General features: G+C 35.9%; 1 protein-coding gene across 4 annotated transcripts in view; it reads left to right on the top strand.

The window, feature by feature from the left end:
- Positions 1–15107, top strand: part of SEC24B (SEC24 homolog B, COPII coat complex component) — an 80709-nt gene that overhangs the window by 19537 nt on the left and 46065 nt on the right. For 2 of the 4 annotated variants that reach the window (XM_065907539.1, XM_065907538.1), the window contains exons 3-4: positions 4698–4871; positions 13153–13257. In XM_065907539.1, coding sequence (XP_065763611.1) covers positions 4698–4871; positions 13153–13257 — 279 coding nt within the window. The remainder of the gene's footprint in view (positions 1–4697; positions 4872–13152; positions 13258–15107) is intronic. The other 2 variants (XM_065907541.1, XM_065907540.1) reach the window with 1 other exon arrangement.

Genomic DNA, 15107 nt, shown 5'->3' with positions numbered 1-15107 from the left:
CATTTATTTTAGTGCTGGGAGATAAAATAGCAAATAAAAAGACTTGATGCCTTACCTCATGAAGTTGTAATCTTCTTAGGAAGGCAAACATTATCCAAATAAAGGCAAATAAATGTAAAATTGCTATTGTCATTTAAGTATCATGAGGCAGAGATTTATGATGCTTGGTGAAGAGTATTCTAGGTACATCTGGCCTGTTAGTCGGGGAACTTATGAAAGTTTTCCTTGATATTTGATATGTGAGCTGCAATCTGAAGAATGAATTTTCCATGTATAAGATAAATCACAGATAAAGCAAGTATCTAAATGCAAAAAGGCAAAACTTCCAAAATTTTCAGAGAAAATACGGAAAAAACTTCAGGTAGGGAATAATTTAAGGACACTACACAGAATGTTAGCTAGCCATAAAGAATAAGCATGATGAGCTTTACTAATTTCTAATTAAGAACTTTATTTGCCATTAACTGGGAGAAAAAGATTTATTTTATCCAAAATTACACAGATAACACAATAAGATCAATAAGGAAAAGAAAGATACACAACCAAGAAAAAAACACAAACAGGCATTTCACAAATGAAAACATATTCGGTCTCATTAATAATCAGGGAAAAGCAGCTTAGCATGGGAAGACTCCTTATACCTAGTGTCAGCATGATGAAACTTTGAAGGACTGACCATATCAGGGCATGGCAAGGATGTGGAATTTAAAAAAAAATCTTAGACACTGTTTGTCAGAGGATCTGTTGGTCCAGTATTTTAGGGAAATTGGGCATTAGTGGAATTGAAGGTAACCATGCTCTAGAACACGGCTGCCCCACTTCTGTCTCACACTTTGTGCATATGAATTACCCAGGGTCCTGTTAAAATGCAGGTCTTGATTCACCACGGCTAGTGTGGCCCAGCTTAAGGATTTTATCAAGTTTCTGACTAAGGTGTTGCTACCCTATGGAGTACACTTTGAATAAGGAGGCCCTAGAACACCACTTCCTGTTTCAGATGTGTAGTGCTAGTAGGAAATGACGTTTTGGGGATTCTGAACTAAAGAGACTAGTCTGTTCCCTTGGCCAAAGAGCTCACTTCGCACAGGCTACCCCTGGGGCCAAGGGCATTCTCACTCCTTGCTGCAGCTACACCCTTCTGAGCCGCGGCACACGCGCTGAGGGGCTCTGCCGCGGAGAAGCTGCACATGTGCGCCAGGGAAGGTCCGTGAGCATTCCTGCAGTACTGCATGTGAAAATGAAAAAGCAGAACCCCGGGGTCCGTTTGTAATTGAAGGGATACATAATGTATACCCTTCCAGTGGACTGCTGAATTGAGCTACACTCGTTAACACAAATGAATCCTAGAAATATACCATAGAATTCATGGAAGAATATATGTGGTATGCTATTGTGATAAAGTTAAAAAATAAGCAGAAATAATGTTTAGAGATACTTATTTGTGTGGTAAACTATTTAATAACAAAAGTAAGGGGATAGTGAACACAATCAGGAGAGAGGCAAGGGAATGCCTTCTGTGAGGAGTGCAACAAGAGCGTCAGCAATATTGGAAACGCTTTCTTTTCACAGTTGGATACTGAGTTCCTGGGTATTTCTTTTATTATGATTTTATAACTACATACACATATGTAAGGCATAGACTTATTTGTATCAATTATTTTATTAAGGAAAAAAGTCTGTTACATCTAAAGGGGATTATGTGAAATTCCCTTTAATGGAAGAGAGCGCAGCAAGTTCAAAGGACTGAAAGACTGAAGCTAGAGGAGAACCACGGACCAGGAGGAGGCTGGGATCATTCAGGGCCTGGTTGACCCCCTTAAGTTTTCAGGATAACATGCTTCATCTTCACCCTTAAGGACTGGCAGAATATTGAAGGACTATAACCAGGATGATGCCATGTATCAAGCTGGAGACCGGAGAACACAGAGGGCCCTGTACACACCTGAATTGCTTATCTTCGACTTGGTGCTTGGAATTTTGTTTCTGAAAAATTACTTGTGGGACCTTCTAAAGGCCTAGGGTGATGGAATCATTCTCCAAGGAGAATTTACATTTCCTTCTGCCAGTTTCCTCCAAGAACTACCAGCTTGTGGTCATATTTATCCCAGTCTAAGGCCCTAGATGTAGTGGACTGTGTAGATGCTCTGAATCAAAGCTGCTGGCTTTTGTAAGGCTTGGTTTCCTGATTTATCCAGGTCCTGAGGTTATAACCCTTCAGAAACTATCCTAAAAGCGAAGGTATGGGGTGCCGTATCAGGCGCCGTATCTTGGGTGTGCTGTGGGAGATGTCTTATTTTCCACACTCTGCAGGGTCACCAAGAACAGCAGATCTGGTTTGCAACAGATATCCACAAGGTGAAAGCAGCTCTGAGTGTTGGGCTTATTTCTCTTGAGTTTTCAGTTTCTTATAGATTTTCCCCAGAGATTAGTTTATGTCATGTTAGATTTTTGATTATTTTAAGAAAATCTTTTTAAATATAGTTTTTAAAGTTATCTTCCTTAGAAGGTTTATTCCTAATTACCTAGATCGTCATTACCAGAGGCAGAAATATTTTCTATATAGTTTTTTTAAATTTTTTTTTCTATATTTTTATACAGTGTCTTTTAGTTTCTCATATGAGCAAAGGTAAAATTAGTATATTTACTGTCTTCCATACCCCTTTTCTTTTCTCTATCACTGAATTTTAGGTGATCATATCTTTCTTAATTTTTACCTTGTACTGTTAAATATAGTCATCACTCTTGTTACTTTGACATTTTGAATGATTTTATCGGTTATCTAATGCTGGTTGAAAACCAGCATTATGTTTTATTTTTCACAGTCCTGTGGGTTGGTTGGGCAGTTCCTCTGCTTGTTTTCCTGGACTTCTGTGACTTCGTTTAGCTTGACAGTTGGCTGGGCTGAAAGATGCTAGGGCTTCACTCGCCTGTGTAGCTGTTGGTGCCCACCGTTCACTTGAGTACTTAGGTTTTTCTCCACATTGACCAGCTCCGCTTCCTTACATGACGGGGTCCGGGCAGCGTTTTCAAGAGCAGGAAGGCATAAGCTTCAGTGCCTCTCGAAACTTGAGGTCTTGAGCTTGTACACCATTACTTTTGCCACATTCTGCTGGTGAAAGCCAGTCGAAAGTTTAACCTCAGTTCAGGGAGTGGGAAAATAGACTCTCACTTCTTAATGAGAGGAACTGAAAAATATTGTTGACTGTGTTTTTGGTCTCTCACAGTGACATTTGTCCTTACTGAAAATTATGTGGCAGTCAGTGCATTTAGACCACAGTCCACCTTTTCCCATTCCTCATATTTGTATCATTTGTACACTATTAGGAAATGTATCACATTTTGTTCTGTTACTATATATATTGCTACATTTGTTTCAGTCTTAGACCTGAGTTTGTTCATGTATATATACACATGCACACATCATGCATATAATACACATACGTACCTGTCTGTATGTGCGCATATACTGTTGTGTAAGTTTAAGATGTGCCGCATAATGATATACAAATTTATTGCAAAATGACTACCATAGTAGGGTTAGTCACCTCTCATAATTGCCTTTTTTGTGTATTTGGTGAGAACATTTAAGATATACTGTCATAATAACTTTCAAGTGTATTATAACAGTGCTTCTAAGTATAGTCGCCATACTGTACATTCAGGAGTACTGTACTGTAACCTACTCCTAACTGAGAGTTTGTACCCTTTGACCAGTATCTCCCTATTTTCCTCACCTCCCTGCTTCTGGGAACCAAAACTTTCTGTGTTTGGCTTTTTTAGATTCCATATGTAAATTAGACCATACACTATTTTTCTGACTTAATCTCAATTAGCATAACAACCTCAGGGTCCATTGATGTTGTCACATGGCAGCGTTTCCTACATTTTTATGGTTGAATGATATTCCAGTGTATGTGTATGTGTTTTCTTTGTTTCCACATTTTCTGTATCCATTCATGCACTGTATGTGTGTATACACACACACACACACGTATAAATGCATACACATCATACCTCCATGTATATATATCTAGATCCACCACATTCTTAAAGTCCATTCATCCACCAGTGAACACCTAGGTTGTCATCGTAGGTTTTTCCTTTATCTCTTGGTTGGCTGAAAATGATCTTGCAGGTCAGGCAATTTGAGCTGTCACAGAGACTGAATATGAATCACATGCACTTTGTTCTAGAAGTCCAACCTAATGTTAATCTCAGAACCTTACTTAGCTACCTGTGAGACAGGGCATCTGACTAGAGACAGCAAATGAGATGTGGTAGTTTACAAAACAAAATGGGATCTGAGCTAATACTGGAAACATTGGTATCATTCAAAAATCACGTTACTGTTGAAGCAAACTACCTCTATCATCTGAGGTACCACTGCATAGTGCAATAATTCAGATTAATAATAGTGATCTTTAGTAAAAATCATTGGGGTTCATTTTGTTCAAGAAGGTTTGGAAGCTTGTGAAATGTTTTAGGAAAATTGCTGTTAAAGATTATTAAAACATTTAGTAAGTTTTTCGTTTTTTGGAAAATCATTTCTTTGGACCCATTATTTCCTAGATGCAGACATACTAGCTAAATGTGATGCTGCTGAAGTTTCTACAAGAACTTCAGATAAACTGTGTTTTGTTGGTATTTTAATGTATTTCAAACTTATTGCTGTGTATGAAACAGTTTCTTGTCTTCAGTTGCAGATTCCTTGTCCTGTTCTGTAATGCAAAATGTTCAGCCTCCTAAATCCAGCCCAGTAGTATCCACTGTTGTGTCAGGAGCCTCGACAGCTAGAATGCCTCCTGCTGCAAATCGTCCAGTGGAGCCTGTGGCCTCGGTTACACAGCCGTCAGAGCTATTACAGCAGAAAGGTATTTGAGAAATCTGTTATACTAGGTATAGTACCTACATACACATACGTACATGCTAATTCAAATAGCTGATTTTAAAAAGTCAGACTGAATAACCATAATTTATAGAAAATATGAAAAAACTAATTTATAGTTTCTGTTCAGACTATTATGTTTTAATATTTTCCAGCCTCTTTTTATGATTTTATATATGTTGTAGAATTTTGTTAAATCTGTTATGTATAATTGTGATCAGTTTACATAATGTTTTGTATTCTGCTTTCACATTTATTAAATTATGCAGTTCTCCGTATATGTCTGTACAGTTTTGTAGTCATGATGACTAATTCATTGTGTCAGTATATTATAATTTACTAATCATCCCTCTATTATGGACCATTTCATTTCTTTTTTTTTAAGATTATTATTATTTCTTCTAGGATGAAACACCCAAGATTTCCTTATTTAATAGCGAATTTACATATCCTCTTTGATGACTTCTTTGCTTGTCATTATAATTAGTAGAAAGTAACTTTTGACCCAGTTTTGAGTATGAGAGGATGAAAATGAAATTGTAAGCCACACTCTTACCTTGTTGACAAACAATATGGTTTATTTGTCTGCTCTTTTAATGGTTTGCATGTGTTAAGTGACAGGTGTTCTTTTAACCCTATTTCCCCACAATGGCTTTTCTTTTGGCGGTATTCTTGATTTGTTTTCTATTTGGCTGAAATTCCAAATCTGTTGAGGTTTCAGGTTAATATACTGTATTTCTCATTTGATGAGAGAGAACTGTTTTTAGGGATATATGCTTTGTGTTCCCATCATAATCATTAGTAATGTTTTAGGCACTGTATCACTATGTAATGCCAACCCCTCTCCTTGAGTCTGAAGAACCCTTTTTTGTTTGAAACTTGGAAAAAGCAACATAAATCCTTCGACTTGTCTCAGTGCTCTTATCTGCTAAGTGTTCCTGTGGTCAGCAGAGGCTTTTCTATCATTTGATTGGATTGTACATTATAGATTTGCTTACTCTTTTTTTTTTTTTTTTAAGAGAAACCAACTGCAGCACCAAAGGGCGTCCATTGATTCCCAACAAGCCAGTAGGTGTCTTAGGAATAGAATCTAGTTATTACAGCATTTACCTTCAAAGTGAGGGACTATTAGGAGAGTTTTACTTATCATGAATAGAAGAAATTTAAGGGTAGGTAGGAGCCCTAACTAAATGAGTGGTGTGTTTACTAACCATTGATGGCCACCTTCCAGATATTACATATCTTGCTTGCTTTGGCCCTTTACATTGCCCTCCCCCCCATTTATTTTAATCCCCTTATCAATTCTACTAGATAGACATCCTGGTTTTACAGATGAGAAAAGTGACATTCACAGAAGTTAGGTAACTTGCTCAAGATTATAAATTACGGAGTAGTAGAATGAAAGATCTTTATTTCTCACCTTTCTGTCTTGTGCTGTGTCTATGAGGCTGAATTATTGTTTTTGTCAGCTGTTAAGTGCTTATCTTACCCAAGATAATGCTCCTTGAATAAGTAACAGAAAAGATAATCCTGGAGACATTTCAATTGCAGCTCTTTTTGTTCTGTTTTCTGAAGTAGAAGATTGGGTACTGAGTGGTCTCTTTGCCTTGGGATTGATTTGGAATTTACACACAGGTCTGTGTGAGTTCTCTCAGCAAGCGTGTTGTGCACATAATCGTTTATGGGCCTGATACTTCTTGATGATGTGCAGGCTACAGCTGTGTACAGTATGCTGTGGGTCTGATATGACTTCTGAAATATTGATACTTGAAAGAGATTAGTCTTTTTCTCCTGTGAATGAAAAATGTTGCCAGCTATATAGCAAAGAATGGGGCAGCCACCGAGGCACTGTAGCTGCCCGCCTGCAGTCAGCCCTGAGGGAACTCAGGACAGAGGCCCTGAAGCCCTACAACCACCCCGCAGCGGTGCACCTGAGGGAGCTGGAGTGGGCAAGAACTGGACGTTGGCCTCCACTGCGGTGGTGCACATCACATGAGTGATTTCAGGGCGTCTTCCCATAGGTAGAAAAGTGCTGCATCCATTCACTGGTTTTCTTTAATTAACGGTGATCTTTTGATGTTCCAGCTGCCTGGTCTTTGTCCCCCAAACCTCTGTATATCCTGGCTCCTCCCTTACCCCTTCGGAACAGCCTCTCAGAGCTGCCTGAGATACTGGCCTCCAGGCTTGAAGTCCTCAGAAAGTCCACCAAATAAAACATAGTTCTCAACCTTTAGGTTGTGTTTTTCCAGCATTTCAGAGATACCCTTTCTTAGTTATTCTCACAGCATTTTGTGCTGGTTTTTAGAGGAGAGACTTCAAATTTTTGCTTGCATACCTCCTAAAATTTTTTTTGAAGCAAACTAGAACTACTTGAACATTTTTAGATCGACATCTAAAATTTTTCACCAGAAGTTTAAATACTTGCAGTTACATAATTTTCAGTGTACTGCATATATTGACTTTTAAAACAAAGATGATGTGTTTTTCGTTGTATCCACTGGGATGAAGTCTGTCATCCTTTAAAAAAAATAGTGAAATGAGCCCTTCTTTAACATTTAGAAAGTTTACATTTTTCCTTTTTCTTCTTAATATCACATCTCCTCTCTTGAATGTAGTAAAAATATATACTTAAGCTAGAAACTTTTTAACACTCCATCATGTTTCTCTGGTACTGTGTGTGTGTGTGTGTGTGTGTGTATATATATATATATATATATATATATAAATTGAAGTTTTAAAATTTGTGTTATTGTCTATACCCACAGGTGTCTAAGCTTTAACACTTTTTCTTCTTGGTTATTCTATCAATACAGTTATTTTGAGTTTCTAGTTGGTGAAAACAATAAACATTATGAATTTTGGTGTTTTTTAAATAGAAAGTACCTTTTCATTGGAAATACATCTTTCATTGAGGTTAATGGCTTTCCCTCCTCCCCACCATAGCTTTCTGTACTTGGGTTGCATATGGTTCATTATTAAAATAAGATATATTTTAGAAAAATTTCATTTATAATTATTTTTATACAGATAATTACTGAGAAAATTTTGTTCATGTAGGGTAGATAGGAATGGTATTGGAAGGATTTTATTAAAGCAATATTGTTCTTTTAGGTTTTTTAACCTTCTGAGTTTATTTTCCAGGTTGTAGATAGCTGGTAACATTATTATTTCATGTAGCAGTTTATGGGATCACACAGAGTCAGACAGGACTGAAGTGACTTAGCAGTAGCAGCAGCAGTTTACAATTTAAAAATACCTTTAGGTTTTATTATCTCACTTGATCATCACATGAAGCAGACAAACCATATATTTCTTTTATAGAAGAGAGAAGTTGCGGTTTAGAGAGGTGTGTGTTTTACTGAGTGAACAGTTATTCAAAATACTGTAAATTTCATTATACTATTGCCAATATAATATCACATACTTTTATCTCACAGGCAGTATCTCCACATAACCTAATTGGCAAAGGCAGTCCTCATTTTCAAACCAGTGAGACACATTTTATTCTTTGTCAAATAGTCTGATTTAATTTTTAATCCAATGAAATGTGTTCCTAAAGTTTCAGGAGGTATCATAAACTCCACTGAGAAATAAATTTCATCTTATATCTCATAAGCCAAAATTACTAAAAGCTGTCAAGTTTAAATGTCAAAGTTATTCTTTTTTATAGTGAGATATAAAAACTAGACAGTGAATCAATATGCTGTTTCTCATTGCCAAATTTGAAACAAAGCATTGTAATATGTACCTGATATTAGGCTATTTGTGAAGCAAGGATTGTCTTAAAAAGCATTGTATTCCTGTGGTAAAATACATGCATAGTGTAGTTGCTCCAGTCACGTCCAACTTGCGACCCCATGTACTGTAGTCTGCCAGGCTCCTCTGTCCATGGGATTCTTCAGCCAAGAATACTGCAGAAGGTTGCCATTCCCTTGTCCAGGGGATCTGCAGGCAGATTCTTTATCTTCTGAGCCACCAGGGAAGCCCCAAATATATGCATAGTGTTTATCAAACTCTGTTATTTGACTTTTTTTTAGCATTTAAATAGGAATCATGCATAAGAATTAGAAATAATTCCATTAATTTCATCAGGCATAGTAAAAACTTGTACATATACAAATATATATACAGCTTGTATATATATTTCATATACAAATGTATATACAGTATATATATATATATTTTATTTTATGTATATATATACACATATATACACACACACTACTGAGTACTAATAGGTTTATTGTTGTTGTTTAGTTGCCAAGGTATGCACGACTCTTTTGTGACTCCATGGACTTGTAGCTCGCCAGTTTCCTCTGTCCCTGGGATTTCCGAGGGAAGAATACTGGAGTAAGTTGCCATTTCCTCCTCCAGGGGTTCTTCCCGAAGACGCAGGGATAGAACCCATGTCTCCTACATTGGTGGGCAGATTTTTTACCACTGAGCCACCTGGAAAGCCCAGCTAATAGGTTTACCTGCTACTAAATTTTTTGTTATTGGTTTTAAAAGAAGGTAGAAAGAAGTAAATACTGTATAAAATAGAGGGAGATATGAAGTAGTTATAAGTATTATAAATATTTTATGATAAAGTGTTGTAAAGTACTTTATTGAATATCTCATAGACTTTGAGAGAAATCCAGTGTATCTTGAAAAAGACTGGTAGTCCTAGAAAATATTCTACTTGTTTTTAAAGGAACTGGCATTACTCAAAATATTGCCCAGGTTGGTGGAAGGTTCTTTTTCTAATGACTTATCCTGGGGATAAGTATTAAGAATAGTTGAAAATAATTGTTTTCATTTAAATATACACAAAAACATGTTTTGAAGTTCAGTAGTAATTATAGTAAATACTTGTGTAGGATTTACTGTATTTCAGGTTCCATTCTAAGATTTTAAATATATTAATTCATTTAATCCTCCCAGCAGCCATTTGAGGTAGTCATTGCCCCATCTTACAGATGACATAAATGAAGAACAGAGAGGTTAGTAATTTGCCCAAAGACACACAGCTAGTAAGTGGTATTTCCTGGAATTGAACTCAGAGACTCCATTTTATCCATAATGGCTTGCTGCTTGTTTGTTTAATATTTCTTACTGTTTTTGCTTTGTTTTCGCTGAATTCTGAAAAGCAGTGGCTTCTTTGATAGTAATGGTTGGGGCCTGCATACATGCAGAATCATTAAATAAATCATTACTCCCACTACCCTACTTTTCAATATTTCTGAATTAATAAAGCCAACCCTGTTTCTAATATGTTTAATTTTTAAGTGAAGCATGTATGGCAAGGTAAATGAAAGTCTGTAGATTTAAGGTGCCTTGATTAATCATTTAAAGAAGGAGGAGACTTCCCTATATTAAGATTTAGGATAAGTTAAGGGAATGTGTTTCCTTTGTAAGTTGAGAAAAAGTCTGTTCTTAACACAGATATTTTCTTAGATGGATTAAGTATAGGAAAGAAAATACTGTGGAAAGTGATTCCCATTCTTTTGTGGGAACCCTTGCAAAGTCTTCTAGTGTATGTACTTAGAAAACTAGATTAGGAAAGGTAGCAGTCGCTCAAATGTCTGAGCTCTTGAATTTAAAAAAGCTAGCCTCCCCAAAGGATTTGTTTTCTCTTCAGACTGGTTTTATTTATTCCCAGTATAACTGTATCTAGGGAACAGTAAAGATGCCTTTTATTAAGCAACTCCAACTCTCTGAAGAGAGTCCTTTAATGATAGGTAGTTTAAAGAGGATGTCTTTTTTAAAATATTGGTGACCTGTTAGTAACAGGTTCTTTTTTTTTTAGTAACAGGTTCTTTATCATGTCCTTCAGTCTGTGAAGTAATGTTCTGCCTCTTGGTTTTCTAGATTTATGCCTTGAAAGCTCTGACAGAATGAAATAGGAGTGTGGCTTTGCTTCCTTGTTTGGTGGTGATGGTGATGGTGATGGTGTTGGTTGGGGTGGGAGGTACCCCATGTACGTTTCTACAGTGTACTGTGTACAGTCTAGAGCAGGGCATTTACATATGGAAGGTTTTTCTGGAACTCTTACCATTCTTCTGTTAATTAAGCAGAATGTTATATTCTTGTGCCATTAGTATTCCTAAACTTTTAACAAAGTTTACTTAATGGAGCAAAGAAAGGTTAAATTCAGAGCAGATTGAGTCATAATTGGGAAAGAGCTTAAGTATTGATATATTCATCTCTAGCACTTCTCAAAAAAGATTGCATCTTTTTAGAACAGTAAAATTAAGTATGTTGTGTGACATTTAGGTAATATAGTATGTTGACAACCATTGAATGATCTAAAATGATATTATAATAAATAATATTACTCTGTTACCTCTTATTTTTAGGTTTGTTCCAGTGCATTAATCCAGTGCATTGCTCTATGAAAAAAATTTTTTTTTTTTGCTTCCAATTCAGCATTGGATATTTTTCCAGTAATACATGAAATCTGTTTTTATTCAGTAAATCTGGAAAAAGAGGAAAATATTTCTCTTATAACACGTATAGGTTTGCCCTATGCTTTGACTCCTCTGATTAGATATAAAATCAACAGTCTACACAGTCATGAAAAGAAAGGATTTTCTTCCAGTTTTTTGGCCTCTCTCAGCTTAGCACAGTAGATGGAAATTTCTTGCTTTCTTCTTTCTCTTGTTTCTTATTATATACATACACATACGTGTACTTTTTAAAGTGCAGTGCTAATTGGTGTTTTGAGAAAGTATTTCATTTTTAAAGAAGTCCTTAAATTGAACAATTTTTCTATAAAATATTTTTACTGTTAACATGTCTAAATATAAACTTCTTAGTGTATTTAAGCTAAAGTCTAATATTAGTCAAATTTTCATTTTAACTAGGCTTTTATTAGAGGAACTTGCCACTCTGAATTTGGTCTTTTAAGGTATCAAGTTAATTCTTTGTGTTGCCTGAACTTACTTCGCACTGATTTTTACTTTTTCAGGTGAATTTGTGATAACTGCCATTTTATCTGTATTTAAAACATATTTCAGCAAAGCTAGCAGATTTGTCAATGACGTCTTTAGTCATAAGTATCAAAGCTTTACTCATATACAGTTTAACTTTTGCTGTCTTCTAAGTTCAGACTTTACTTCATTAAAATTTTTTTCTTACTATACACATGAGTTATGTTTCTCCATGCTAATTAAGAAGGTCACCTGAAAAAAAAAAAAAAAACAAGAGCATGAGAGGACTACCACATGATTTTTTAGTGAGGCAGGGCATCTCTGCACTTTTGATACTGTGAAATGTTCTTGAAAATCCACGTTATGTTTCTTGATTCTTTTTTTTTTTTCTTTTTTAAATTGAGCTCTAAGATTTTTCTTAGTAAGGATGTTTATTCTTATTTATGAAGAATATGTATTTTTAAGTGTATATATATATATATTTTTTTTTTAATTTTCCCTCTTAAAAATTTTGTGAATCTTAGTTTTTTGTCCTGATTTTGCTAGAGTAATTAAATAATAAATATATGCAGCCAACTTTTTTGTTATAAAGGGAGGTGTTCTACAGTTACCAGCTGTGCCTTTTGCACAGGCTGCCTTCTCTTGCTGTATCTCACACTGCAGACCAGTCTCCTTCCCTTAATCCAGACTCACATGTAGGCAGTAGGCTGATGCTGAGATGATTTGCCATCTCTGAAAATTCGCTTTAATTGTCTTGTAGGGCCACAGTGAATAAGCACCCCCCCCCCTTTTTTTTTCTTTTGAGCATCTACTCTGAGCAGAGAACTGTGCTAGATGCAGTTCTTTTCTTTAACTGTCATTCTCTTTCCGTTGTGAGAACTGAGTTATTGTCAGGGTGGCATTAGCAGAAGGAAGGTACCAAGTGTTTGTGTGTGTGTTGTATGCTGTACAAATTCATTTCAGTGGAAACGATCGCTGTTCACCAAGAATACATGGTCTCAAAGGAAGTATACCACAAGGGCCCCAAGGTCAAAGAAGGTAAACGTGTGTAGAGCTCAGTAAAATGTTCGGAGAATATCAGTAGAGTTTCCTAAATATTATTGGTCAGACCTGGTTCTTTTTTTTTCTATTTTTTTTACACTTAAACCAGTTCATTTTAAAGCTGCTTTTACTAAACTGCTTCGCAGAGATTTCTAACAGTTTCAGTTTTGATTATAAATTAGCTAATATTAATATGCATGCTGGGGTGTTCTTTGGAATGTCAGAGTTCTTTCTCACTTTTGATGCAATGTCAAAATTTTATTTCTCATCTTTCCTGTTGGTTTGACTCTTGTGTTTGTGCTTTCCACTTTACAGGCATGCAGTATGGTGAATATGTTAATAATCAAGCTAGCTTCGCACCAACTCCCTTGTCATCAACTTCCGATGATGAGGAAGAGGAGGAGGAGGATGAGGAAGCAGGTCTGCTTTAGCTTTACCCCAGTTCTTGAACTTTTCCTACTCAAGTTTTCTTTTTATGTCCATAGTCCTACTCGTCCTTAAACCAATGTGTCTTTGCAGATTTAGCTCAGTAGATTGATTTGGGTTACAGAAGGTGGGGGTCACTGGAGGTGTTTTGCTTGTCTGTTTTGTGTTTCCTCTTTTGGACATCGTTACCATTTTGTAAGTAACAATGCATTTTTCATGATGATAGAGTGCTTTCTTCTTTCAGAAATTTATTTCCTCTCATGCCACATGCTAAAGAATGAGTCCTGACTGATGCTTTTGGCTGATGATTGCTGTAGCACCCTTTTAGGAATGTTTTATTTTCTGCTTTGCATGCCACTTTGGGATAATCAAAATGAGTCATGTGGGTTTTATAAAACTGATGTAAAAATTGGAGAGCGTTTCTCTAAGGTCTTTCTTTGTGGACCATCTTGTCATATATTTTGAAGACCCCAAAATTGTAGTTGTTTTCCTACTTTCTGAAGTAGAAGTTTACATCTTGCTAGTTGAAGAAATTGTGCGTGTGATGATGTGTTGCAGCCTGTTTAGTATCTTTTTCTACCTTTGATCAGTATAACTGCTGAATTTTAAGTAGTTCAGTTCCTCTGTTAATTCTAATATTTTAAGACTGAATCAATACGTGCTGATCTTTCAAGTTATACATGACCACGATTCTGTTCTCTTTATAACTGAGTGGAAGGATTTGCTCTGTAAACAGTCTGTTTAAATAGAGCTTTCTGTTTCCTTTGCATTTTTTAAGCATTCAAATCCTTATGCATGATTTGTGGGGGCAGGGTGAAAGGAAAGGGTTCCAGAAGAATGGTAATTTTTTCTTCCCTTTAAAATCCAGATACCCATTTATCTTTGTGAATTTTTGGTAACTTTTTATTTTATATGATTTCACTCTTACAGAAGAGTGGAAGAAGCTACCATATATACTTTACCAAGATAAACCATTTTTGCCTCATCCTCTCTGTATACATTTTTTCCTGTGTTATTTGAATGTAAGGTGGAGATACCATGACCTTTACCTCTAAATATTTCAATGTGTATTTCCTGACTTATATAGCACAAACATAATAGAGTTATCAGGAAATCAGTCACTGTTACCTTAATATCTGTTACACAGTCCATATTCAAATCCTAACAGTTGTCTCAATAAGATCTTTTATAGCTGTTTCCATGTCCTAGGATCCAGTCCAGGGTCATGTGTTGAATTTAGTCGCCATTTATGTAGACTTCTTCAACCTACAACAGTCCCTTAACCTTTCTTTACTTTTCTTGACTTTGACACTTTTGATTAAATTGAAATCACACATTTTTGGCAAGATTACCACTGAAGTAGTGTGTTCTGTCAAGAGGCACATGGTGTTGATTTGTTCCCATACTGATGATGTTAACTTTGATGACTTGATTAAGAGGGTGTCTGCCAGATTTCTCAACTGTAAAGTTACTTCTCTTTTCCCTTGAAATTAATAAGTAATTTATGGGGAAGTTCTTTGATACTATTATAAATACCCTGTTCTTTATTCAACTAGCATACATTAGTTTGAACATTCTTTGGAGATTTTCTAGTTCTAACATTCCTTCTTTGTGTTCAGGTTTCACTGTGAAGAAGAGCTTTCTCTTCTCCCTTATTGATTTCTTTGGGTTTATAATGACTCATGGATTCTTGTTTTATTCAGTGGGTAATAATCCATTACTGTCATTAGTTATTCTAATAGCAATTTGTCCTCAACCTGGCCAGCGGCAGCTCCTTCAAGCTGTCTTTTAAAAATGTTCTCATGAATCTTTAAGCACTTATTTTAAGTCTGTTAAGTCCTCAC

The sequence above is a fragment of the Muntiacus reevesi genome, chromosome 16 (genome assembly GCF_963930625.1).
Source record: "Muntiacus reevesi chromosome 16, mMunRee1.1, whole genome shotgun sequence".
Lineage (NCBI taxonomy): Eukaryota > Metazoa > Chordata > Mammalia > Artiodactyla > Cervidae > Muntiacus > Muntiacus reevesi.
Note: the sequence above shows the minus strand (reverse complement) of the source record. Positions and strands in the feature narration are given on the sequence as shown.